The sequence below is a fragment of the Aphelocoma coerulescens genome, chromosome 1 (genome assembly GCF_041296385.1).
Source record: "Aphelocoma coerulescens isolate FSJ_1873_10779 chromosome 1, UR_Acoe_1.0, whole genome shotgun sequence".
In the NCBI taxonomy this organism is placed as follows: Eukaryota; Metazoa; Chordata; class Aves; order Passeriformes; family Corvidae; genus Aphelocoma; species Aphelocoma coerulescens.
In genome coordinates, this window is record NC_091013.1 from 88,219,737 (window position 1) to 88,247,559 (window position 27,823).

Sequence of the window (27,823 nt, forward strand, 5' to 3'; positions counted from 1 at the left end):
TTTTATCTCAGCACGATGTCTCCAAGATGCCCCATTATGAGACAATCCCAACAAATGAGGCATCTGGATTTCTGGAGGTTTCATTTCCTCTTCCTTGCAGGGTTTTAAAAATGTTCACATCAGAACATGTGCTACAATTTAAGAGAACCTTGTGATTTTACTATCAGCTAGCTACAGACAACCCTACAAAAAGAAAAAATCCTTACAAGCTCCTAACAACATCATAACTCCTCACTGTCCATAAAGGAATTGGTAAAATCCTTCAGGTGAAAGAAATCTAGAACTAACTTAAGAGTAATGTCAATATCTAAATTCACATTCTTCCCCTTGCACACTCCTTCTGAAGAGTTTCTCCTCCTCCCTCCTCTTAGGGCTGGATTTTCAAAGCATTGTGTTTGGGCCACTGGAGTGCAATTGGACTCCAGAGACTGCAGTTCCACATGTCACTCTGAAAATGTGCCTCTTAGCTACTAACTTGGCTGCCACTGAGCACAGCCACTCAAGCAAGAAGTCCAGCAACAAGAACAGCCTGAAGGGAGAAGGAAATGCTTTTGAACCCAAATTAAAATGTAAAATGACAGTCCTTCAGTAATCCTTCTGTAAATCACTTATAGAACTTTTCCTTACATAATTGTAGTGGCTTCTTGCATGTGTAGAATATACGCAAGAAAAATATTGAATCTTCCTTTTTCTCATGTTACTCCACTGTTCAGTAGTCCAAATTTAATATTTATGAAACACATTGAAGATAAAATAGTCATGCACACTTTGAGAACTGAAGTTCAAAGATGGCTGAATCAAATCAGCATAATAACAGAAGCATAAATTTGAGAATAAAAAGAACTAGGCAACACTAGATTTGAAAAATTACTCTATTATTATTTTTCTCTATCTGTTCTTGTTATACTTGATTTAAGACATCCTACAGATTTTTAAAGCCTTTTGGAAGTTAACGAGAATTGAACTCATACTTAAAGAACTGAGATAGTCACAAAAGATGAATCTATTTATAAAGGAACCAAATTCTACTGAAGCTGTAGGACCTACAAAAACTGAATTTGGCACATAAAATTATGTTAACTTTATTCCTGGTAAGAATGTGCATCTCTGCATCCAGGTTAATGATTCTGTACAAAAATCACATTTTTCAGTAGTAGTTACAGACTAAAAAGGTCAATCATTCTGGATAAAACCAATGTTTGACAGTAAATGAATTTTGGAAAGCAATGAACTCAGACTCTAAATATTAAGTCTCATTAAAATCAGGCACAGAAAAATGGACACTTTCAAGACCATTAGACATTCTGTAAATAAAAAGACAAAGGAACATTAGCAGCACAGAATTTAAAAAGTGACCAGAAGCTCTCCCTTTAGGTATTCCTTTGTGTGGTGGTCTGATTTACAGGTGAGTAGAGAAACCATGCCATGAAGCTAAAACAGATGTCATGGAAGTGGGATTTTTTTAAAATACTCATTATGCAAGAATATCATTATTGATTGTGTAATAACATCATGTACCACACTTAAAATGTGTGGCATGTCTCCTCTCACTGAGGAGAGCTCCCTCTTTAGTATTGTTCCAGAATCTAGACCAGTCAAGTAACAAACCAAATGTAATAATCAGAGACTTTGAACATATCTTGCAATTCCCAAATCTCTTCTACAAAAGGAAGCATTTAAGAACAAGGAAAAGACATCTAAAGGCCCACAAATTAAAATGCTAACTTCTGTAACACCATACTCCTAACTCTGTTATTGTAGCAATCAAAGGATGTAAGTTCTTCTTTGGATTCAACCTTAAGGTAGCTATAATCACTTTTTCATTTCTGACGTGTAATACAACAACAGATATTGTAGCATAGCCACACACAAAGCAAACATATTGTTAGAACACTTTGAAGTATTCTAACTACTTCCAAGTAGTGCAGAAGTAAATGTACAGCTAATGTCACTTCCGTGACTGGTGTATTTCTTCAGCACACACTTCTATATTCACATTCACCTTCATAAAAACAATATAGAAACATCCCATCTTTTTTTTTCTCCTTTTTTTCAAATCTATTTACAACTATATGGTAACTTCAATTCAATTATTAATCTATTTCTTTTTTTAAAGCATACAGAACAATTAAAATTATGTAGAGTTCATAAAATAAAGCTAATCACTTTAAAGAAGCTGAGAAAAGTTACAAGTAAAATAGCACTAACATTAATTAATTCCATTTGCAGGAAATGTTAGAGACTGGTAACACACATTTTTCACAAATGCTACAGAAATTCTTGGAACTATTCCTGGACCTCTATTGTCTTCACAGTAATACTGCATTATTGATGTGCTTCTACTTTTATGACATATAATCAAAATTTTTCCACAGCTGGTCCTGACTGTAGCTCTGCAAGGAGCACAGTTGATACTCTGGCTTCAAACAGCCAGAAGTTGAAGGCTCATGTGCTTCCACAAACATAATTTGTGTGAGGAGATGCACCCTTGAGATGAGCTCCTCATAAAATGTGCAGATGTGTGTGAAGGAAGGGCTATGTAATAGGAGCAAGAGGGCAGAGGCAGGTAGAGCAAGGGAGATGCACAGCTATAGTCACCACTTCCCATGACTGGCAGCTCAGGCACAGCACAAGGAACAACAGGGATGCTGAGGCAAACAGGTATGTTCATAACCTTGAAAACATTATATATAATAACTTATGGAGGTTGTTTTATAAAAAGCTCCAAAACAACAAGCACTTGGTTTTAACAACATTTAAAAGATGAAATGGGGATCTTCAAGTAAGTGGAAGAAAGACTGAGCAATACATCAGCACATCTATTTGAACACTGCAACGTCACATGAATGGGAACATTCTGCCAAACTGTGTCCTGGAGCAATTTTCTTGACTCATTTTTGAGTTTCTCTGCTGACACTTTTCACAAAAGCATAATTCAAAAGACACAAAGATTTTCAATGCAACTTGGTGCCACTGAAATCAATTAGAGTTTGGTCATTTACCTGGGGAGATGGCTTCATCTTCAGCTTTGCATAAGCAGTTATATCCTACTCTGATTCTGTATCATTAAGTAAAGCAAAGCAGCAAGGTTTAGGAATAACTATTCAATACCTTAACTTGTATTAGGTTTCTGTTATTCTTTCTTTCTCTGTAAGAAAGAAAATACCTTTGAAATATCAGGACAATGAGTTTCTCCACAGAGAACCTGGAAGGATCATCTCAACATGCTTTTCATCATAAACACAAATTAAATAGTGACTAATAAGAAAGTTACTGGGTCTGACCTAGCTCAGGCCTCTAAGAGCGTGCATCTAGTATTAAACATTAGTACCTACCTAGAAGTGCCTGAAACAAGCTGCTCTTAAAGATGCCCATCACCTTTCTGATGGCTTTTTTCAGCTGTTGCTCTTCTGGCTTCCGTAGTTTTTTGCAATATTCTTCCAGCAGCACTAAAGCTCGGTCAGTATCTAAAAAAAAACCGCAAGCACAACAATGTCTTTATCGGCTCTGGAAAGTATCTGAATGCTCAAATATTAACTACACATTTTGAGAGGCATTGTTCACACATGTAAGGAACATTTACAGCAAATGTTTATAGCATCATAAAATCACCTATGGTTGGAAAAGATCTACAAGATCATTGAGTTCAACTATTAAACCACCACCACCATGTTCCCCACCAAACCATGTCCCCAAGTGCCACACCCACATGCCTTTGGAACACTTCCAGGGTTGGTGACGTTTTTGCTTTCTGTCATTAGCTATATGTCATGAGCAACATAGGCAACACTGCATGGGAAAATGATCTTTGGAACAGCATCTTAACAAGTGCTCAACTTCCATTTATTCAAAAGCATCTGGAAGCTATGGGGTCTGGACCAAATTACAACTTGCAGAAGCTACAAAATTATAGACAATAACCATTATGGATACCCATGCAGGAAAACTGGCTTTAAAACATATTCAGAGAAGACATGAAAGTGTTTGCTTTGCATCTGCAGCACTCAGTTCTCTGTTCTCTGACTGACAAATGTATATATGAAAGGCAGGTGTCCAAGAGTGAGGCTGGTTTTTTCTATTCCCTCAATACATAAAATTGCTATCTACCTCTTTGGTAAATGAGACTTTGATAGCAGACTTTCATCCATGTGCTGGTTCAAAGAGAGCAATCCAGCCTTTCTGTAAGAGCCCAGAGGAACAGAGTGCTGTTTCTCCTGCTGCTATTATCTTTGTGTAGTCACTTGCCAAGAGCATGAGTGACATAAAATTGCATGAAATCCAAACATCGCCATCTTACAGATAAGAAAATAGAGGACCATGGAGAATCAGACTTCATCTGGCCTTCTCCCCATCCCAGCTAGATCCCAGAAATGTACACAAACATATGTATGGCACTGAAATATCTGTACACACTTTTGTAATTGTATTGCCACCAAGTTTTCCGTAAGATTACCCAAAACTAAAAAAAAATCAAATTAATAATGATAAGCAATTGCCTCAATCTAAATTTCTCATTTCTTACACTAGAGTTCAATGCAAGTTTCATTACTAGGAGAGGGTCAGATTCCTCTGGTTAGACTAAATTTAACAAAGTAGTGTAAAATGCTTGGAAAGCCAAAAAAAAACCTTTTACAATTCTTCTTTTCTAAGTAACTAAAAGAAAGCTTCTTTTTCACTGTATAAAGATTGACTGTCTTTGTTCAGGGTGTCATACATGAAATCCCTATTTGTGCTTGGTCTTTGCATATTAAGTGCTTTAATTAATTTTGAGCTTAACATTTTTAAATTGAATGTTAAAATTAACCCATCAGCCCAGGTACACTAATCAAGTTTTTATGGTCTTCCTGTGTTTACTGTATACTTTTACAAGTGTTTTAAGATGTGTTGGATGTATTTTTTTTATGTTTTACTTGTATCTTGGTTTCAAGGCAGATTTAAAAAAAAAAACCCAGTTGCAACGGACAGCCCAGCCCCCGTAAGCACCTGACCCTTATCTCAACTAATATCACCCCTCTGACCAGGAGGAGCCATTGGTGGAAGGAGATGGTCTGTCAAAGGGAGAGCACCAATCACCTTGAACCAAAGGGGTGGGCTGTGGGCAGACTGTGGGCGGAGCAAAAGCTATAAAAGGGAGCAAAACAGACACGCCTTTCTCATTCTCCCTTCCTCTCCAGCTTGCTAAGGCAGTGCTGGAGAAACCTACCCCTTTCTAGGGGCTTTTAGAAATAGATTTCTTTTTGACCAGCCTAGACTGCAAGTTTTTTTTTTCTCTACCTGAGGTTCAGAGCTGCCTTAAGCCAAAAGCTCCTGAATCCCTGCGCTCCTGGGGCATACTTCCTGAGCCACTAGGATCCCAAATTTTTATATTTTGTTAGTTTTTGCAATTTTTCAATTTTTCTGTTTTAATAAATTGTTTTAATTTCTACAAAGAGTTGTCTCATTCCTCACAAGGGTCTTGATGACCCCTGTAATATAGGCCTTGGGATGTGACAAGCAGATGAGTTCACATTAGAGGCAGAGACATGATTTGTATTCTGTAACCTGACTACATTCTAAAATTTAAAAAGGGGAAAACTGTAATCAATCATTAAAGTCGAAGAAGATGCAACTTTTTTCTTTCGCCTCACAGAAATTCTAGCTGGTCACAGGCATTTTATCAGAGAAATGAAAAACTTAATTAATAAAAAGGAGTTTTATTTAAATGTTTTTATATGTGCACAGACATATGCATATAATATATAGAATCACAGAATCATTAAGGTTGGAAAAGAGCTCCAAGATCATTGAGTCCAATCTTATGCACATATCACATAGATAGGAAGATTAGGGAGCATTTTCTAGTAGCGCAGACATTATTATAATGGAGAAGCTCACAATTCTCTGCTTTAATCCCACCTTGACGGGGGTCTCCAAGAGGAACCCCTTCTTTCTATGAGAGCTGTCCTTGGGGCAGGTAAGGATTAGGCAATTGCACCTAGGACCACTTATAACCCACAGAGAGAGAGATCAGCTCTTTTGAAGGCCAGATCACAATACATGAGCTGGGCTTCCATCACAAACCATCCAAATCAAAAGCACAGCCTTGAAACAAAGCTCTGGATCCAAGTGGGATATGGTTGGGTACAAAGAACTACTTCTAGCTCAGCTGTGAGCTCAGCTTCTTTTGCCTTGAAAACCCCAATTATATCATACCTTTTATTGACCTAATGACTGTGCCTGACCCACCTGTGGCACCTGTACTTTCACTGATACACTGAACGTTCTGGACAGCCTCAACGAAGTAATTATCCCATAACTTAAAGCATGGGTTGGAATCAGTAATTCACCTTCTCCCAAGTACAGACATGGATATGTAATGAATCCATGGCTACTTATATTAAAGTGAAGCAGCAGAGTGGTGGAAAACCACTGCAAAGTATCCAGTACTGAGGACACATTTTAAGAGTGCGCCAAGAAATTAGGAAAATGGGATGCAAATGCCTTTTCCACATCAGGGATACCACTCCCTCTTTCTTAGTGACTTGGTGAAACATTCCCTCCTTCATCAGTCATTCCTTTCCTGAAGTGTACGGTTTGTATTTAAAAAAAAACCAGCTACAAAAAGTAGCATCATTTGGGGATATGAGCAATTTTTATTTTCACTTGAAATATTATTTTTCAATTCATGAAGATGAAAGAATTCTATTTTTTGCTGACCCCAGAAGAGTCCTAAACTCTACAAACTGAACAACCAGCAACAAAGCACAGTTCTAGTGCCAAATCTAAATCTCAGATAAATCCCAGATCAAGTAATGATCTTCCTGCCTAATTTTCCTCTCTAGCTTTAATAGGATATATTAATTTTTACTCCATCCCTAAGCTCCAGCATGGAGTTGCAACATTTTCCTGCACAAATACACTTGGCAGCAGTGTATCTAGCTTTCCAAATAACCTGTGATGGGTGACATGTGCTGGGAGATTCAATCAGGATCCCCAGGAATATCCCAACCAAGAGTATTTTGGCATGTCGGGGAGAGGGGCCGTGCAACCATTCCTACTGGAGCAGTCCTGAGAAGCCAAGGGATTTACGGAGACTGTTCGAATCTCCAGTCAATTTGTCACCCAATTAGGCTTTCGAAAAAGAACTTTTCCCCTTCTTGATGAGCTCTCCTGGTCATAAATTACTCAGAACTAGATCTTCATATGGATTTGACAGTATTTATCATGCCAGGGCACAATCCTGTTCAGCACCAGCACAGCACATTCCTACCTCTGCACAACACAGAGCAATAGGAAATAATGTAATAAAATGGCACAGCTGAAGAATGCTCGGTACTCTCCCCAAAATAGTAACCACTGTCAACTCCCAGTCATACCCAAAACAGATGAGGACATCCAATATTTTTTCCTTTGCAGCTACAAAGCTTAAGTACTATCTGGTTGCAAGAATGGACTGCCTGGACTGCAACACAATAGTCAAATAAGAACCATATTCCCTGCCACCCAATTAAGTGGAAGTTTCTGAATCTGAATTCCCACACATTCTTTTCATCAAGAAGAATGAGAGATTGGTGGCTTTCATGAGGGACTGGATCACTGTATACATTACAATATCCAGTGAAGCACACGGTTAATTTATAGCAGCCAAAGTAAGTCCCGTACCTTACAAAGTATATCAAAAATGCAACCAAAAAGTCTTTGTACTATGGCATCACTATTCTCCAGTAGTAACACCAAAAACAAATTTAAGCAAGACAACAAATCCACTGAACACACAATTTAATATCCCAAGAGGTGGGCTTCTGTGTGGATCCTGAGTAGGTCCTTTGTCCGTGAACAAAAGATCACTGAAAAGTCAGCATCAGCTGTGCCCCATGAGGCCTGCTGGACATAACTCTAATTTTTTTACTGCTTCTTTGTATTTTATAACACTATTTTTAAATTCATCCTATTGGTTTTGAAAGACGACTTTGACAAGAACCATTCAGAAGATACAGTCCTACAAAAACACACCTATATTCTTACAGTTAGTAAAAGCATTATTGTTTTGTTTCAATAAATCATACTCAAAACATCTTAATACAATTGCAAGGAAAAAACCATGAGGAATAAAACAGCTTTTATGGTCCTACAGGATCTTGTCTAAGAGCTTAACAGTTAATCCAAACTAACTCACAATTCTGTAAATTCTATTGCTTTATCACTCCGTAATTTTTTCAGCGGTTCAGGAATCTTTATGGTTTATGTTACTGATCAGGGAATGAGTAATTGCTACAATACAGCAAATCAGAGATCTGTTACACTGACATGAAACTATAGAGCAGTAGCTTTTCTTACTGGACTCCCTTGGAAAACTTTTTCCTTCCTCCCTCAGTCTAAAGTTTATCACACAAGGAATTACTCAATTTTTTTTCTACAGAATGAGTCTCTGCTTAACTTACTGTATTGATCTATGTAAGAAACAAAAAAGAGGCAAATCCTTGGGGTTATTATTCTATATGGGATCATTACAGAATACTCCACACTTCAGAGTACCCACACTACATATAGACTTTTCTGTGATGTTGATTTTTAAAGCTCAGTAAGTAGACATTTATGCCGTAGAGTTAAAATAATCTGTTGGGGCAATGCTTATACATCTGATGAAACAAATACAAAAATTTTATATAAAATTGTATAGAAAACCCAAATTATGTTGTAACAAAATGCAACTTCAGTATATCTTACAGACAAAAAGTTTTCCAGGGATACGGCCAACAAGAAATTAAGTCATACATTCAAGCACATACAGAGTAGGGTGCTCTAGATATCAGGAGAAATTAAATTCTCACCAATAAATTGTTTCCTAAAGCATTGCTCTTAAAATGTAAGCTACACATATGAAAGACTAAATCTGATAATTATGCATATTTAAACTAATTCTGCAATAATTGTATCATCAACTTTGCTAAAATGATGTCAAAATCAATTCTATCTATTTCTCAGGGTCCATATCCTAGATCTGGATGCCACTTGCAATACTAACCAGTACCTTGAAGCAGAAGGATTCCCTTCCTCTGCTGGTTTGTTTTTGAGTTTTTGCTACACTCTCATGTTTTGCAAGCCCATTTATAGAATCACTTTGAAACTCCATAAAGGCAAGGAGACACTATACTCACTGCAGCATTTACAGTAGAGTCCTGGTAGAGTTGAAGCATCTGCAGCTCTGCTGGTGTGGGCAGTTGTGTTGATTAAAGTTTTTGTGCCTTCATATGGGACTGAGGATGACACAGCCATGCCTGCATGTGGCAGGTCACACAACATGCCGTAAGACGCAGGAAAAAAGTTTCTTAAATATGTCCCAGATGTTTATTCACAGTATTTATCCTTCAGATGAACTAAATACATTACATATGAAGATAATTTAGGTTTATCCATAAATTTCAACAACTAATAAGGAAAAGATTTGACTAACAGGATTAATTGAAACTATATGAGAAAGATAAAAGTGATTTAAAAACCAGTCTCCAAGCAGCTCCATTTTCAGTCCAGGGTTTCTTGAATGATGATAGCTCAAACCAAAGGAGAAGGTAATGGAAGCTCCACATAACTCAAGCAGATGCTGCTATGGCCATGTATATGGCTATTTCCAAGCCATTAGAGCCCCTTCTGGCTGCAGCAAAGTCATATAGGCTGAACTCTATATGGACCCATATATGTAACTGGCCAGGATCAGTCACTGATTTTGCACTCAAATTGTTGTGCTTTGAACACCCCCAGTTTGCTGAAAGTTGCTGCTGCCTTCCTTGGGAGTATGATCCTGTCACCCAAATCCTGCTATGAAGCAAGGTAGCTCAGAAGATGGAGAGAAAAAAATGAAAATATGATTCCAAACTCAGCAAGTTCTGCCTTGCACATGGAAAAAACAGTGTCAGCTGGTTAACAGTGCCCTGCACCAGCACAAGAGAGTATCACTGCCTCTCAGAGTACCAAGTCTACCACAGCCTGTTGGTAAGTTTAGAAACATATTTACATTTCTCTCCTCCCACTGGCATCAGAGTTTGTGAATGAAAAGACTTTTGGGGTGCAACAGTGTGGGAAAATGTTAACTTAAATGAAAAGTAAGGTTTCATCAGTGAGAGGTGTTTAACATTAATTGAGATCTAACCCTGAGTTGACAAGATAAAGTGTTTTTTATTTCAATTTCTCTCTTTTTTTTTTTTATCTGCTCTTTTTCCTAAAAGGGATTTCAATTATCTTCCAACTTGCAAGTCTGTTGTAGAGGTGAATTTTAAAAGAAGAACACACCAACGCACTTCAGGAGACACTTTCCAGGTTTTTGAGAACCAGAACTGGGAAAATGTAGGGCACTGAAGCAGGAAAAGCTTCAGTGGAGAAATGGTGGAGAAAAAACATAGGAGCCAAAATAGAAGTGAGAAATGGAACCAGAGAACCAGGAAAGGGAGTGAGGAAGTGTTCTCAGTGAACTTTGATAACTTTAGAAGAAAAGGATCTCAAAAACTACTTTCATTTTGGAGAGTTCACAACTTCATTTAGATGACCAAAAGAGACAGAGGAGCAAACACTGTTCCCTGCCTGTTATTTAAAGATGTCTTAATTTGATTCTCTGGTCTGGAAATCTCAAAAAATTAAAATGAGTTTTTACAGATCAGCAGGAGGGAATGCAGTAGTTCCTAAGAAATTCCCAAGCAACCAGCCTTGGGACTGACCCAAGTCAAAACCATTAGTACCACATTTACCTTCCCTGATCTTCACACAGAACAGCAAACACAAAGGAATTAATCCTGCTAATACACAATGCTCTGTACCCACAGAGGAAAAGAGTAGAAAGCCAGTTAAATTTTAGAAAGAAATTCAAGAAACAGTACACCAAGATGGTTGAGAAAAATACAAGCTGTAGGCTCCCATGGTTCAAAGGACTTGAGAACGACTAGACAAATGATAATCATAAAATATTTACATATAAACATCAATATGAGACACGAATAAATCGACCAGACTGCACAGAGGGAAAGCAGACAGGGAATATGTGTGCAAACCAGAAAGCTCCCAGCATCTTGGGCCCTTCATCTCTGCAAGAGGACTTTAAACAACTATCAAGAAAATGCAGCATATGGGTTATACAGCCTTGAGGAAGCATAAGGCATGACAAATGTGACAATCACCCAGTGTGGTGAGCACTCACAACAAGCAAGCAAAAGGGTTAAAAATAACAGCTTCTCAGGATATGCATGGCACATAAACCCATCTTCTGTCCTGCTAGGGAAAACAATGGGACAGAAAAAGGGGGGGGGGGGGGGGGGGGGAGGGTAATCATCAAAGGGATTACCAGGCAGGCTTGTTTCTGGGGTTTCAGCTTTTAGCAACCAGATTGGCACACAGAGGAGGCCAACATATGGCCTGTGGAGATTAATCTTGGGCAAGTGGAGAGTCTTTCAAGGAATATTTCAAGTTGAGGTTGCATTCTGAGTTGCCCTTGCTCTGCATTAACTTTAAAAGCGTGACATCCCTAAACTAACTGTAGCCTTGGTGAATTCTCTGCACAGACTGCTTTCCTACAAAACACCAGCTTAGGAACAGTTCCGTTGTGAAGCAGTGTTACTCTAGACCATGATGCTGCCAGCAGACAAGAAATGGGCCAGACAGACTGTAAGAACTGCTATGCAAGTACAACAGCAAATTTCTCAGAACAAGGCAGTATTACATGCCCAGGTATATTAAGAGGAAACCAGGTATCCAAATGCCAAGGCAAACTGAAGTAAGGAGGACAGGCAGCTTTGCACTGAACAGTGCTACAATGCAGTTGTATTATTGCAGGTATCTGTGGTCCACAGAGCTCATGGGAAAGGCTGCCACGGAACCACAGAAGTCGCTCAGCAGTCTCTTGTTCCAGAATATTGATTGGAACAGATGATACAATGCAGAGGGCTTAATGTTCTGCAAGTCAGATTGCTTTGAAGGGCAGGACTTGTGCTATAATGTCTCAGCTAAACTCTCTGAGAAACAGAACAGACAGACACCGAGAGCCTGGAGGAGCCCTATTAGGTTTTCAGTTTTCCTCTCTGCTGTGCAGAAGGACCAAGGCTTACACCCATCCCACAGATGGCATCTAATTGCACTGGTAACCTCCTACAACATCCACAAGATCCCTCACCATCTGACTTCAGTGTTTGAAGGTTCCAATGTTTTCTTCTACTACACAAAAACAATCTTCTTTTTTTTATAAATCAGGACAACTGCTTGTCCTCCAGATGTCAATGTGTAAAGCAAAACATTATTCGCTTTACAGCCTCTTCTACACTTGTTTGATTTGTCATGTCCCTTCCCTGCCCAGTGTCCTTTTTCCCAGTTCCAGCCTCTGCAACTTTTATATACTGCTTACATTCCCACAGCCTCTTATTCTCTTTTCTGGAATTAAATTTGTCCTAAACCACAATCTACAAACTCAGGCTGGAGACCCAGTAATGATACAGGAACACTGACCGGTGGATGGAGCTGGACAGAAGAACTGTCAGCTTTATGAAACACAACACACACACACAACCAGGGAAGTGATGTGTTCTTTTTTTGCTTATTTGTTATGAATCAGACTTTTTGTCTAACTTACTGTAAGGAAAACTAAGAAAAATGTCACTTATCAGTGTTGATTAGTTCAGCATAACCTTGTTGTCCATGTATCTTCACGCTTGATTTTACAACATATAACCACACATCTGTTCTGTTAAAATGCTGCCTTCGCACATTTTTTAGTTTTAAATATAATTCTTTAAACTTGACTAACTGTACTTACACAAGGAATAGGATAACTACATAAAGATTAGGAACTGGTTCAGCATAAACTCACAAACTTTACTCCAGAATTTCCGTTAATCAGAAAGGATTCTGAAAACCAAGCGACGTTCCCGCTTCAGCGCCCCCATATGGAACTATCTGACCCCTGCAATCCCACAGATATGCCTTGTCTACTCATCCCTGCCTATAAACTACAATTAAATCTTGAAAAAATAATCAGCATTTAGTATATAATCTGTTAATCTTATGTATCACACTTCACCATAAGGAAGAGCCCACTTCTTATCAGGGGCTTATTCTGGGACCTGAATTCTTCCCACCACATCACTTTTTTTCAGAAGGGCTTTAGCAACTGCTGATATCACACCAGGACCATTCCTTTTTTCCAATGAGTTCTCTTTTCCCAGATATGTTGAAGGTAATGTGGGACCTGTTCACTAGCAATCCTTGCTCCAGTTTGGTGACCTGGCTACACAGGTGACCTGTTTGCGTTTCAGACAACAGAATGAGCAGATTCTGGGGCCTTGAGACTCCTTCCAAAACTACAGACACTCTGCAAGTACAAGCAGCTTCACCTGACCTTCTTGTTTCTGCCTTTCAAGTGTCACAATGTTAAAATCTAGGTGTACAAATGCTAATGTTAAATCAACAATGCAAATATGAAGGCAGAATGAAAAATGAAGCCACAAACCCTCAAAATGACATAGCACAAAATGAAAACCTCTTATTTATACAGCTGAATAAATGTAAATTGACATCTTAACACTGCAAAATTATCAGAGTGCCCTGCTTTGAAGAGCTTACAATCTAATTGAATGCAAGACACAAAACTAGTGGAACTTGATGTATAGTTGCAAGAGTAAAAACCAGGAGTTGCACACTTAGTACAGCAGCTCTGCTTTTTTTTTTCCTTTAAAAGAACATTCAGTATCAAAATAACAATAAACGTGAAAATTGGAGTGAGACAGAAAACTAACAAAAAGATGTCTGTTGAGGAATAAATAACTTCCAAACTAATACAAAAGGATCATTATACTGCATGAAAGAAAACAATTCAGTAACACATGTCTTTCTAGTGATGCAAAAAAATAACATGGAATGAGATCAAATTACCTTTATTTATTAGCAAAATAGGCATTATGGTCTTACATTTTCTCACATCCATGTTGGAATTTTTAATTTAAGAACCTTTGTATTATACTAGAATCTCCGCGTCAATGAAAAAACCCAACATGTGCCTTGAGGCAACAACACAAAATAAATTTTACATTTTGGACATTAAACAACTGGGTCTGTAGATTTGCAAAGCGTGAGTTGGGGTTGCTTGGTTGGTGTTTTTTTGCTTAAAAGCACAGCTTAGAAGACATCCACCTGCAAGGCAGTGTTAGCATAGTGCTCAACACCTAGAACTGAACTGGAAGGTGCCTGGAATTATTCCACTACAGCATAATGTGAGATATGCCCATGCAGTCAGACAGGAGAAGAGCATTTGAAATCAGAAAAAGATTGGTTTCTGCTTGTGAAACTGTAAATTCCAGATTCCCTCTTTCCAGGAAACTCTACATGATTCAATTCCCTGATACATAAGCTTTGAAGGACGCATTAACCTCTTCAGCCCAAAAGTGGGGACAGACTTAAGGACAACTGCTCTGACTTGTTCTGGCAAAGAGTTTACTGTCACCAAAAACTCTTCTGGACCACATCCAATAAAGAGCAAATGTTTTCTTCACATATTTTGTATGTTTATTACTACTGTCATCACCCATCAGGTCAGGGCAGCTTTGCTGGTTCTTTCTGGGATGAATATGGCAGGAGAAAACATGATCTTTATTTCTATTTTTATGAAGCTGTTGTTTGGCACTGTGTTAATTTACAGTAAATACAAGAAGACACCACAGAGAAACAGACCTTAAATACTTTTAAGAAGCAGGAACCTGGTATGACGTGACCAAAATAAGCATATCTGAGTAAGGCAGATTTTCTCATTTTGCTGAAGCAGGGACTGCAAAATCATCTTTTATCACATTTGTCCACTAGTTACAAATTCAGCTTTTTCTCCATGGTTACCCTCTGACATCTAACTTGGCCATCTGGAACAAATTCAGAAGGAAAGAAGAGAGGATGAGAAGGAAAAAGATTATGCTTATAATGCAAGTCACCATTGCTTCTACTGAGTGCAATACGCACTTAACAGGAATGGAGGAGAGGATGCACAGCTGCCTCTTGTGCTTGTATCAACACTATGGTTGCTTCCAATTCCAGTAACTAAGAGTACAATAATTTATAACACTTTTTTCCTCACAAAAATAATGAATAGTGTTAATTTATAGTATTCACAGAACACACAGTGTCAGCTCTCATAAATATCTCAGATAAGGAGATGTTTTTGCCACTAAAATTTATATGAGAGAATGAGACATCATCAAAGTGAGGTGAGTTATAGTGTGGTTACCCTGTGTTTTGTCTATGGGGAGAGAGAAAATGACAATTGTGCAGAAGGCAATGCAGATCTTAGGTGTCTTAAAATGCTCTTTGGAGGCGGATCTCTCTCTCTGATAACCAAAGGAACCCTCCAGGACAAAAAGCTGGGCACCTTGCATAGGTGAGGCAACTAAAATAGGATGGATCTGCATTAAACATCTGAGAAGTACCAGAATAATAACAGAGCTGAAAAAGAGTTTAGATTTCACTATTTCCAGTCCAGAGCCCACTTAGCTTTGCAGTCTGCATGCATATAACAAAGGCTTGTTCTGTGTAATGCCCACTCCTATAGTCCTTTTGTGGGCAAAACACTTCACTGTTTCTCACAGTGGAAACAATGTCTGGCTGGGAAAAGCTCACTGCCATAAAAGCAGTGACATCTTTAAATCAAAGCTTTGTGGTGAAAATTGGCATGGTTTAGATAGTAATTTTCTGACATTTGTTTGTTTAACTCTTGGAAACCTAGAATTGTGCTTTCCACAGTCTGTAAACACAACTAAAATCTGCACTGCTCCCATTCAATTAACTGTAAAAACTGAGAGGTAGTTGAACAAAACTTGAAGGATGTGGCCTTTTAGCCATGTACTTATTTGAGAATATTTATTCAGCAACTGAAAGGACAAAAATCTTGTAATACCAGTTACCTACTACAAGTAAAAGAGAAACAAAATTTCCAATATATGTTGGATTTGCTGCTGTAAGATGTAAGGAGCTTGAAACCACATTTGAGATTTTTGAGCACAAAAAATTATGATCCTAAATTTAAATTTTGTTAGCTAAAAAGAAGCTGCCAGTTTCAAAGAGAATTAGGGCATGAATGGGAGCTAGCTTTGTCTGGTCCTTTCTGAACTTTGCTTTAAAAGCTCCTGCTGAGTTGTTTTTAGACCCCTTCCTTTCAACAGACCAGCCACAAAGTCAGCATTACCACTACAAAATCCAGCATTTCATAGAGCATATCTGTCTGATTCTTCTAAATGGCCCAGAAGTTGTCCACACAGGATCAGACAGACATGTTTTAATTCTTGACATTGATGTGATTAATAAAACATATCCTGGAAGGCATTTTTTAATATAAAAGAAATGATGCAAAAAGTTGCTCATGACAGAATCAGCACATCTTTACGAACTGGCTACAAGGTGGGGCGAGTCAAGATGGTATTAGCAGGCCACAGGTTTCATCTGACTAAAGGTACAATCCCTCTCCCTTTGAGAGATGGAAAGTGGGATGAGGGTAGTACAAAACCCAACACCCACGTATCTCTGACTACCTAGACACAGCTAGATGTGCAAGGAGGATGACAGGGTTAGTCTAGAAGCACATGTGCAGCCAGGCACCCAGATGTGGGGGCTCCTGCCATCTCTGTGTGAATCACAAGCAGGGCTCCAAAACTGGAATTTGGTCTCCATCACAGAGGAGCATGGATTTAATTAGTTCTTCCCATCACTGTGAAAGACATGAATGAATTACAGTAACATTTTTGCTATTAACTATTCTGTTGATGAATCCAAAATATATGCAATTACAGATCTAAATATAGTCCCTTACAGTTAACAGAAATCAAGCTAAGTAACTCAGGAAGGGAGGGAGGGAGAGCAGACATCTAAACCCACGCAAAAACCTGACTTCACTTCTTCTGCATGGTAGTACTATTTTACTTTGAAGTAAAGCCTTCCTCAAGAAGTTCCATAATATTTCTACTATTCAGAAACATTCTAGTTTGCAAAAGTCAAGTAAAAATTAAGCAAAAATAATTAATTTCTTTTCTTTGCAAAATTGTTCATCTCATTCCATCTCTAAATGGAACTGTCCAACAAATCATTTTGTAACTACCATCAGATGTCTGTCTTGTCTCATTTAAAACTTTAAGTGTACTTCAAAATTAGAGATGAGCAAAAGCCAAAGAGAAGAGCCCTTTGTTTAATTGTGCAGCAGTAGTGTACCAATCCATACAATGTGTCACCCCATACCTAAAGAGAGTACATCCAACACCACAGGATACTCCATAGTCCCTTTCCAGCCTCGCTTTTTGCTGAGACTGCCAGCAAGCATGTCAACTCTGTGAACATTCCTGGGAACTTGGAGCCTCATTACCCTCCACACTGAAGTGAGAAAAACAAAATCTTTTCACTCTAGCACATCAGGCAAGGGAAACCAGGTACTGACACATGACCAGAACCAGAAGCAAGTCTTTTTTTTCCACATCCATAGGAAATTAAAGCTTCCTCTAAGTTATAAAATTTTTATTATTAAGCAAACTATTTTTTTTCCTAACTATACAGGCCTGGACTTTTAAAAGCAAGATGGCAGGCATCACACCAAGCAGCAAGGTAAAGTATAAATCGGGTGCAAAGCCATGTAAAATTTGAAAACTGGTACTAGATGTGAGAGCTCTTTCAAAGGCAAATTCTCAAAATGCTTCAATTGTTCTTTAGAAAGACCCAGAACCTCCAGTGCCAAGGAAAGCGGTGCTTGGTAACAACTTCCAGTGATAAATATCAGTATGTTTTAAAGCTTGTTTTCACAGGTTTCTCTGTCTCCATACTGATTTTAGGCGAATATTTTAATCAAATCCAAAATAGCAATGCAGAAAGAAGTGCTGACATGGAGAGGGATAATCCTGTCCTCAATGCTGATACTGAAATACATACTTCTGCACAGCCTACAAGAGAGTATCCCACTGAGATTTCTGGATGGGAAGGACATGGATGGGATGCCCTGGATGGGAAGGACAGTAGACATGAACTCCCAAATACGTAAGACCAGGAAGGGAAAGTAAGTTATCATCAGAAATACTAAACTAGTTAGATACAAACTGCTGTCAAAATCATAAAGCAAATAAATGGGGGGGGAAGAAGATAAAAAAAGAATCCCTTCAATCTCCCTAACATTCATAGGAGTAAGAGGGATTACTTGAAAAAACAGCCATCTTTTTAAAAAGGGTAGAATGTTTTGAGTTGCCAGCATGCTTTTAATTACGTTTAGCAAGTTAAAGTCTATTGCACGAGCTACACAAATTAAGTCCTTCAAAGTCACAATGAAGTTGCTGATTTGCCAACATTTTAAATCCTGCAATTTTATGCAGGATGCTTAACATGCCTAACATGCTTAAATACATTTTCAGCAATACCCTTTTAATAATCAAATACATTCACACTGGCAACTTCAGTACACTGACTGACGTAACAGTTTGAAGTATTTCAACGGGCATATGTGTGTCTCTTGACTTTACATTTTAACATTGCCAAAACACACATCCTCACAACATGAAAGAAGAAAGTCAAGCCTTGGTGTACACTAAGACTGACCCAAACTGCCTGGAAACAAACAGGAAATCCACAGATTTTTAAGGCCAGAAGGGAATGCTGTGATTGCCAATCTCACTTCTGCACAAGATTTCACCCCAAAAATGCTGCAGCAAGTATTCGGAAACTGAGTAACAGCTGAACATTCGGCACAGAAACATCCTTAAGGTAAATCACCTAAATCAGGAGCAAAACTTAAATGACAAAAACTCTCTGTTTTCCTTCTGTAAACAGGTAGGATACACAAGCCTCACCACTACATCAGGGTGACACTTTTACAGCACAGCAGGATGAATTACTAAGAACAGAACTCCTCCAGACACATTTCCACCTTTACTACACACAATGGCAAGCAATTCCATGAATGACAATTCCATTCATTAAAATATTTCAGGCTTGAAGTTTCATTTCTACACTGTCATGTTTTAACATACAATCACAAAATCCCATTTATTGTTTTTTTTCATGAAAATAATTCTAGCAATCTGCGTGGTTTATCATTATTTACATAGTAAATGTTAACTCATAACTAATGAGGGGTTATTCCTATAAGGAAGAGAATCCAAAGTCATGTCTACTACATCCTCTTTTCTGTTTGTAACACTTTTTGCCCCTTCCCCCCCATTTTGTATCATCAGATCCAGGGATATATCAGATCCCAGGACATCTGGATAGATGAGCTGAATAAAAAAAGGTTCACATGACCCTTATTCTATTAGCATATTCAGAAACTTTAAATCGCTGTCCAATTTGCAAGAAACCAGAAATAACCTAAGGTCTGTGAGTGTTTTCAGAGTAGGAATTTGCCTCCATATGCTTCCCAATTGTTGTTTGAAAGCTGGAAGCCACATTTTCCAAAGCTGCAAACACAAACTGGAGGTGAGAAGAGGCCAAATGTAAGGCTGTTTGTCTTTTCTTAAATGCTGCCATACTACAGCCATAAAGACAGAAGTTTTATATTGTACTAAAGCATGGAAATTCAGGCTAATTAAAATCACACTTGAAAAAAGAAAACCCCCATTCAAATCATCTTCAAAACACAGCTCTCATAACTTGTTTTTAAAATTAGCCTTGAAACTTTGTTATTTATTTATGCTGCTACTGATAGCTGATGTTTATCTGCCAAACATGTCACGATAGATAATAGATTAAACTATGGTTTTAGAATTTATTAGTGTTTGTAAGAGAGGCTTCTCACAAAATTAAATATCAAGCTTTTCTCGTGGTGTCTGTTCAAAATCTCGGATGGCTGATCTTTACAAAAAAACTATTTGAGGCCAAATTTGACATAAGTCTTAAAACACAGCATAAAATTACTTCTAAAAATTATTATTGTAAGTGCACAGATTTCTCTCCCATTTTCAATGCAAAAGGAAAAATTATTTCCATTCCCCATTAAAGCATTTTTAATTTGAAATCGTTAAGTACTAGAAATCAACAATCTAACACAATGAAGACGCAATATGAGATATGAAGCTTCATAGCCCACCTTTCTTCTTGACTGGCATTCTTCTTCCTACTTCTCTGAATCTGGTTGCAAGCACTTAATTACAGGTACTAACGAAGTACTACTGGAACACTCTGCAAGGTCAGGAACTGACTATCTATTGCAGAACACTCTTACAGTTCAGTTAGGAAATGCAGCTTCAATCTTCATTTCTATGAATACTTGCTGTTCCCTTGGATTGGGCTTCCGATGCTCTCCACAAATAAGAAAAAAAAAAGGGGGGAGGGGGTGGAAGAAGCTTTTTGATTCTTTTTTAAGAGATGCTTTCAATTTCTTTAAAATATATTTGACTCTATAAAAATACAAGAGCAAACGTTCCTTGGCAATATAAAACCTTATTATAACTCCTCTTCTGGCAGCAAAATTTCAAAATTAAAAGATTTTATGCAATACAATTAAGGCACAGTCCATCTCTAGGCAGCTGTCTTAATACTCCACCTGTACATGCTCAAAAACATATTATTTGCAGGATAAAAACGCCCAAGTAATCCAAATAAGCAGGAAGACAAAAACAATCCAAAGTGCCTCTTTAAGTTCTTTCACTTCTTGAATTAATTTTGCTAGCTATGTATTAGGTGACTACACAGCAGACTGAAAAGATCCCTTTTTCCTCACCAGACAAGAGCCTTCAAATATCACCCTCTTACCCAACAGAAGTCACTGGGCAGACACTTTCATTTTTATTATCTGCAAGCCACCCAGACTTACGGTCTTTAATGTCCCTCTGATCCTCCCATGTATTAAAAGAGAGGATTGAAAACGAGGAAAGCAATCCCTTGACCTGGAATTATTAAAGTGACAGTGCTGCTCACTGGGCACTTGGGCAAAGCAGATTGCTTTATACTGGAGTCATTTACTTCATGCCATTCCTTCCCTTGCCAAGCAGCAGCCACCTCGTGAAAGAGGAATAAGGAGAGTTAGGAGAAGAGCTTCACAAAAGGTTCATTTTCAGAGATAATGAAGTACTAATGAAATAAAAAGCAAGCCATGAGATCAGTCCGGAGTTCCCCACTCAGAAGCGCAGCTGGTTGGCTTCAGTATCAGCCTCTCTCTCTCCCCCTTTTTCTGGAAAAACAAAAAGAGAAACAGAAACGGGATAGATTTTCTTCATCTACCTCGTTAAGGAAAAGTCTGAGAAAGGCGGACAAGCTCCGAACGCTTCCCTTCCCCGCGTGAACGAGGAGCTGCGATGCACATGACAGGGCTTTGCTGTGCATCGTCTTCTCTGGGAGATGGGAACTGTGTTGCTGAAGGGGGCGGCTCTGCTTTGCTCTCTAATGTTCACAGTTGGGATCTGTTCGTCCCCGCATCCCGCGGGCAGGGACTCAGGGGCTGTCCCCCCTCATCCCCTTCCCACTCCCCCCTCCCCCGGTTCCCTCGAACCCAAAGGGGTCTGCCTGCTGCTTTCTGAAGCGAAACGAGACACAGAGGGCTGGCTGGGTGGCTGGGGAACTGGGATGGGGTGCAGGTGAACTGGAGGAGCCAGGCTGGGATTAAGGAAAAGGACAATTCCCCCTACAGTTGCTGAGGGACAGGAGAGAGGCAGGAGCTGAGGGGATGAGGGAGGGCTTGGAGGTGGGGCGAAGCGAGATACAGCCGGGGCGAGGGGAGCTCGAAAGGGGCGGGACGGGGAGGGAGCACAAAGGAGCCGGAGGCGAGGGAAGGGGACAGCGGGCGTTGCGGGGGCTGAGGGGGCGAGCGGGAGGGAAAGGGGCGCGGGTTGAGGGGAGGGGGTCAGCGGGTTACCCCGAGGACTGGGCCTCCCCGCACCGAAGGGGGAGTCCCCGCGTCCCGGCCGCCGGTGCAGAGTCCAGACTCAGCCCCACCGCCATCGAGGAGCCGCCGCCGCCGCCATCCGCCGCCCCGGCAACCAGCGCCGGGCGCCGCCCGCCGGCCCGCGGCCAATCGGCGGCCGCCATGCTGGGTTGGCGGCCAACGGCCCAATCAGAGGCGGCCTCTGAAGGCACTGGGTCATGTGAGCTGGCAAGATGGCGGCGCCCACGATGAGGGCGTGAGGTGGGAGGAGCCATGTTGTAGGCGGCGGGAGAGGCTCGGTGTGGGCGGTGGGGCTGTGTCCGCCCGTACGGCTCAAGGTCGGAGCCTGAGCCCGGCGGGGACGCCGGGAGGGTCAGTGCGGTACGGGGACGGCGAGTGGTAGTGGTGGGGTTTGAAGGAAGGGGTTGAACCCCAATTTCCCGGCGTGAGGGTTCTGACCTGAGCCGGGCCCCGGGATTTTGGGAGGACTCCCTCTGCCTCCAGCGGCGCGCAAGGCTCAGGGAGAGACGTGTGTACAAGTTGTGTGCAGGGCTCAGGGAGTGGGGTGGTTACAGATCCGTGACGTGCTGTGTGTGGGATCCCAAAGCACAGGTTTGGGGACCCTCCTCAGGCGGCCTGAAGCGATCCTGGTGACATCCTGCCTGCTTGTCCTGCTTTGTCCGCCCCTGCATCCTGCCTAGCCCGAACCGAAGCAGGCACAGTTCCATAGGTAGGACTTAGGACACAGCTTTCACGCTATAAAAGCAACTTAAGGTAAGTATGATTGGCAAAGTCTGGGAGAATTTCCTCTGCAGTGAAACGTGTAGGAAAAAAAGCATTTGAATCACTAAACTCCAGGTGTAATCAAGAGTTGTTGTCCAGGGTTGACCTCAGCTGGCCACCGAGATACTCTTATCGCTTTCTGCCCCCTCGACAGGACAAGGAGAAGGGATGAATAAAAGCTCGGGGGTTGTGGTAAGGACAGGGAGATCACTTACCGATTACCATTACAGTCAAAACAGTAAACTTTGGGGAAATATATTGTCAGTCAAATCAGAGTAGGGTAATGAGAAATAAAGCCAAATCCTTAAAACACCTTCCCTTCACCCTGCCCTTTACTCCTGTTTTTCTTTATTTCCTCCCCCCTTTCAGAAGTGCAGGCAGACAGGGAATGGGCGTTGTAGTCAGTTCATCGTGTGTTGTCTCAACCACTCTTCCTCCTTGCACTCTTTTTCTTCCCCAGGCTGTGGTCCCTCCCATGGGAGACAGTTCTCCACAAATTTCAACAGGAGTCCTTCTCACAGGCTGCAGTTCTCTGTGAACTCCTCTGGTGTGGATCCCTTCCACAGGGATCAGTCCTTCAGTAGCAGTGGCTGTCCCAGTGTGGGTCTCCCATGGGCTCACAGGCTCCTGCCAGGAACCCACTCCAGCACAGGCCTCTCACTGGGTCACAGCCTTCTTCAGGCATCCACCTTCTCTGGCATGAGATCCTCCAGGGGCTGCAGATGGGTCTCTGCTCCCCCATGGACGTCCAAGGGCTTGCAGGGGCACAGCTGCCTCACCCACAGACTTCAGGGGAATCTCAGCTCCAGTGCCTGGAGCACCTCCTGCCTCTCCTTGTGCACTGACCTTGGTGTCTACAGGGCTGTTCCTCTCATGTGTTCTCATTCCTCTTTTCCAGCCACTGTTGTGCAGCAGTTTTTACCCTTTCTTAATTTTCCCACACACATTACCACTGTAGTGGTTGGGCTTAGACTTGGCCAGCAGCAGGTCTGTCTTGGAGCTGGCTGGAACAGACTCTGTTGGACATGGGGGAGGCTCCTGGCATCTCAGAAGCCACCCTTGTATCCCCCCTGCTACCAAAACCTTGCCACACAAACCCTCTGCAATTGTATGCTTTCTAATTTATATCTACAAAGTATGGATTTATTTGGTTGGATTTTTTCTTACAGTTCTATTTGACAGTTAAGTCAATTTAAACCTGGAGTATTGCCATGCAAAATAGGAAATGCATTTGTGATTCATAGTGGCAAAGAGTCTAAATGTTTATTTGATTCATACTGGGGCTATGTAACTTTGATTATATTTGTTTATTTTTTCCTTATGATCCAGGACTTCAAGATGACAGGAAAAGAGTTTCTTGAACTAGATTCTCCACAGCAAAGACTAATTTTGGAAAGGGTTAAACGGATGGAAATCATACAAAAGATGTTCAATGAGCTTCCTAAAGCAGATCAGTAAGTGCTGGTAAAATAAACGAAGATAAGTGCATCAAACATTTCAAGTCTTGGAGGCTTTTCTTTTTCCTTACTCTTGTACTACAAGCTTTCCTTACAGTTACAAAATTAGTTAATTGTGAAGATGCTTGTTATTGTCCAGAACAGAAAACTTGTTCTGTGTTTTTTCAGTATGGCTATTTCAGTGTTGTTCTGGTCCTGCTGAGCTGGTTTCTGGTATGTGCTCCCCAGTGCTTAGGGTTCTCGGATGGCTGATCAGCCCTGACTGGCCCTGAGCATTCTCACAGTCCTGTGTTAGAGCTGATAAATTTTCTAGGAAACTGAAATGTGATTCTGCTGGAGTCATCTTGTGTCCAGCAGGGCTGGCCTGGGGCCAGAACTGAGTGAGCATCAACCTGCTGGTTTCTGCATTTCATTCTGCACTGCTCCCTGTTTCAGGAAGGCGAGACTAAGGTATCCAGGTGGTGGTGGAGGAGTCAGCTGGAGTCCTGCAGGCTCACCAGCAGGGTTCTGTGCAGCACAAAGCCAGCTAAATGCCTTCTGGGCATCACAAATGACCTTTTTGGTTTGTGATACTGCATGTCACTGCAAAACCTTACTGGACCTGAGCTGGTTCTGTTCAGAGCCATTTGCATGTGTGTATCAGCTTGGATAAATTTTTTAGAAATACAAATAATCAGAAGCTTATTTATATTTTTTTTAATAGGACTAAATTGCGGGCTAAACAAACTGCTGGTAGTAACACAGGGCCTCCCCACACAGGTGAGAAGCAAAAGGCTGCAACTTTGTGTAGGATATGCCACCCTTATGTTCAGCCCAAAAAACTCCTCCTTCCCCAGGAGAGCACGGGAGGCAGATACCTCAGTAGTGATGTGGTAATGTCTGGATAGAAACTGTGGACTTAGGCACTGCTGGAAACTGTGGACTTGGGGCCTTGGAAAGAAGTTGCTGCCAGTCCCTGGCAGGACTTACAGCTTGTATAGCCAGAGGGGAGCTCACTAATGTCTGGAAAGGAAGAGCAAGCATGCTGCAGTCCAACTGAGAGTTCCTGTTTACCCAAGCACTTGTTTCTAACACTAGGGAGCTCAAACAAACCCAAACCCCAACCCTTCCATCCTCCTTTTCTTTCCTTTTGTTCAGTGCAGCAGTTCTGTACCTCACTAAACTAAGTAGATTCTGCTAGTCCTGGGTACGTTAATTTGCTCTGGTTTGGATATTTAAATATGCTGCTAAAATTTTAATCTTGGTCCTCCATATTTATGGGTGTGCTTGCCTGCATTTCACTGCCTGTGATTGTATTTTCCTATTCAAAACAAAAAATAGGTGGTGTCCTTGATGCCTGACATTTTTAGTGTTTTAAGTTTTGCAAGATTATCAAGTACACCTCTGAAGTCTATTCCATATGATTTTTTTTCGGTGCTTAATATTACTGGAAACATTAAAATGTAGAAGAATTATAAGTAGATTGACTTGACTATTTAAAATTATGGATTTTATTGCATATATATTTCTTAATTTCTTTTCAGAAAACATTATTATTAGAAACATGCTTATTAGGAGAGCTTGAATGAAGTTTTCATTAACTGTAATAACTGGGAAAAAAAATTGTAGCAATGGCTTCTCAATCTTTTTGTCACTTCACTCTTGAAGTGTGTGTAAACATGTTGTTGTGTACACATGTAACAAAGGATGCTGCACAGGTTGCTTTTGAAAGTAGTTACTCTCCAGTTTGCACCAGTGAGAGATTTATGTCTCTTATCCCTTGCTGCAGGATTTTCAGAAGAGAATTGTAGTGTTGACTAAACTAAACTTTTTTACAGTTCTCAATTGCTGAAATGACTTTCCTTCTTTCACAGGAACCTTTGTAATCATGGAAAATACTTCCTAGCAGCAAATTCAAGTTTATGTGGCTTAGCAGCAAATAATTTCTTCAGGAGCATCCTACATGTCAGAAAGGCTTCCTTGGTGTCCGCTATGCCAATGGCTGTTATTCCATTTCTTTCAACAGCAGCAGTTTATGAAGTTTTTGTGCATGACCCTTTATTTTCAGGTAAAAACCTCTTTATTCCTTTTTTTTAATTTGTTGAAAGGGCTTTCCTTTCTGTACGCAGTGTAACACTAGAGGAGCTTTTTCTCCCTGCAGAAGAGTGCTCTTAAACTGTTGTGGTCTTAAAAAACCTGTTTTTAAAGCAGAGTTTGAAAAACAGAATGCATTGGACAGCAGTGAGCGGAGTGGGAAAGGATATATATATATATATATATATATATATATATATATATATATATATATATAAATATATATATATGTTTATATATATTTCTAAAAAAATTTGTTACACATTACTTATTTTTAGCACTTTTCACTCAAAGTCATGTAAAAGTGACTGCAACAAAGCAGTTCAATTTCCCCCCATCTGTACAATTTCATTTGAAGGTCAACTTTAGAAGGATAAATTCCTTATGAGTTGGAATGGGAGTGATTGTTTTTGGTTTTGTTACGGTTTTTGTTTTGGGGGCGTTTTTGTTGCTGTTTTGGGTTTTTGTTGTTCTTTTTTAAAAGAGTCCTGCTGTATAATTTTTTGCATACCTTTACATCTTGGCAGTTTCTGTCCAGAGCCTGTTTTCAGGTTCTTGCAAGCAGCTTATAAATTGATGTGGTGGAGCATGTGTGGATATTGGCAGTGAAATATTGTTTGCCACGCAGGTCAGCTGAACTGTGAGGTCTGTGCTGTGATCAGAGGAGGATTAGTCGGTGCTGTTGTGGGTGGCCTCTATCCCATTTTCTTGGCTATCCCTTTGAATGCAAGCCTTGCAGCCAGGTACGTCTTACTAACCTGCAATGATTGAAATACATGTATGGGTTAAATCTCCAGGTCTTAGTGTAAATTCTGTGGGTATTTAGTCTGTGCACACCTGTCTTCTTGTAGACATTTAGTACATGGAAAGAGATTTACATTTAGGTCATCTAATTACAAAGTGAATTTTGTAAGAGCTATACCAAAGTGAAATAAGATCTGCAAAGTGATCCATTGGGAAGCCTTTGTGTTTAGCAGGAACCTTACAAGTCTCCCAGGGTGTGCCTGCGTGTGTGCAGTGGTGGCTGCCATCCTGCCACCACTGAAGGTGGCTGGACAGCCAAGAGACCTCAATGACCCTGGGCAGTGCCCAGCAGCCAAAGTCCCTGGCAGGTGTCATTCTGTGTAGTTCAGAGCACAGCAAGGGCAGGGCAAGGTTTGGTGAGACCCAGGATGTGGTCGGGATGTTTTAAAGCATTTATCCAGAGAGCTCAGTACCATCAAGCAAATTTAACTTAGGAGAAGGAGGAGAAATTACTATCTACATAAATATTTATGTTAAATCTTGCCACTTGCATGGAAAAAAATTAAGTTTCTACTACGGTTTTTGTTGTTTAGGTACATGTCAACTCCCTTGCCAGGGAAAGAAAATCTGTTACGCTACTGGCTCACAACTGCTCAGCCTGTCTTTAGAAAGATGAGTCTGGGTATACTGGTACAGGCTCTGACTGGATTATTCCTTGCCACTAAACAGCACGGAATATATATCAAAATGCTGCTGCAGATGAACACTAGCAGGGATCCTGAAGAGCTACCTGAATGAAGTAAAGCAACTTTTCAATTGCCTTGGATAAGTAACCGTAATAAACAACGAAAAGAAGTGTTGCTTGCTGTCTCTTTTTAATAGAAAAAGTCTCTGCACTGGCATTTTTTGTTTTGAACTTAAATGCAGGTTAAACTTTTCATTATGCCCA

General features: G+C 40.3%; 2 protein-coding genes across 15 annotated transcripts in view; one reads left to right on the forward strand and one right to left on the reverse strand.

Moving 5' to 3' along the window:
* DLG2 (discs large MAGUK scaffold protein 2) overlaps positions 1 to 22,011 on the reverse strand; it is a 1,009,135-nt gene extending 987,124 nt beyond the window's left edge. The window contains exons 1-3 of one of the 2 annotated variants that reach the window (XM_069015930.1): positions 21,809 to 22,011; positions 20,045 to 21,127; positions 3,336 to 3,467 (exon numbers count right to left, since the gene is read on the reverse strand). In XM_069015930.1, the coding sequence (XP_068872031.1) occupies positions 3,336 to 3,467; positions 20,045 to 20,063 (151 nt within the window). In that variant the 5' untranslated portion in view covers positions 20,064 to 21,127; positions 21,809 to 22,011. The remainder of the gene's footprint in view (positions 1 to 3,335; positions 3,468 to 20,044; positions 21,128 to 21,808) is intronic. The other variant, XM_069015936.1, reaches the window with a different exon arrangement.
* A 20-nt stretch (positions 22,012 to 22,031) lies between these two features.
* LOC138110888 (transmembrane protein 126A-like) lies at positions 22,032 to 27,729 on the forward strand. 13 transcript variants are annotated; one of them, XM_069016086.1, is made up of 6 exons: positions 22,032 to 22,116; positions 22,425 to 22,591; positions 23,930 to 24,054; positions 25,911 to 26,104; positions 26,759 to 26,873; positions 27,468 to 27,729. In XM_069016086.1, exons 3-6 carry the CDS (start codon positions 23,939 to 23,941, stop codon positions 27,670 to 27,672), a joined length of 630 nt encoding a protein of 209 aa, XP_068872187.1. In that variant the 5' UTR covers positions 22,032 to 22,116; positions 22,425 to 22,591; positions 23,930 to 23,938; the 3' UTR covers positions 27,673 to 27,729. The 13 variants fall into 13 exon arrangements, with proteins under 13 accessions (XP_068872187.1, XP_068872197.1, XP_068872198.1 ...); XM_069016096.1 differs by having other exon boundaries at positions 22,050 to 22,116; positions 22,430 to 22,591; XM_069016097.1 differs by having other exon boundaries at positions 22,061 to 22,078.
* Positions 27,730 to 27,823: the final 94 nt, after the last annotated feature.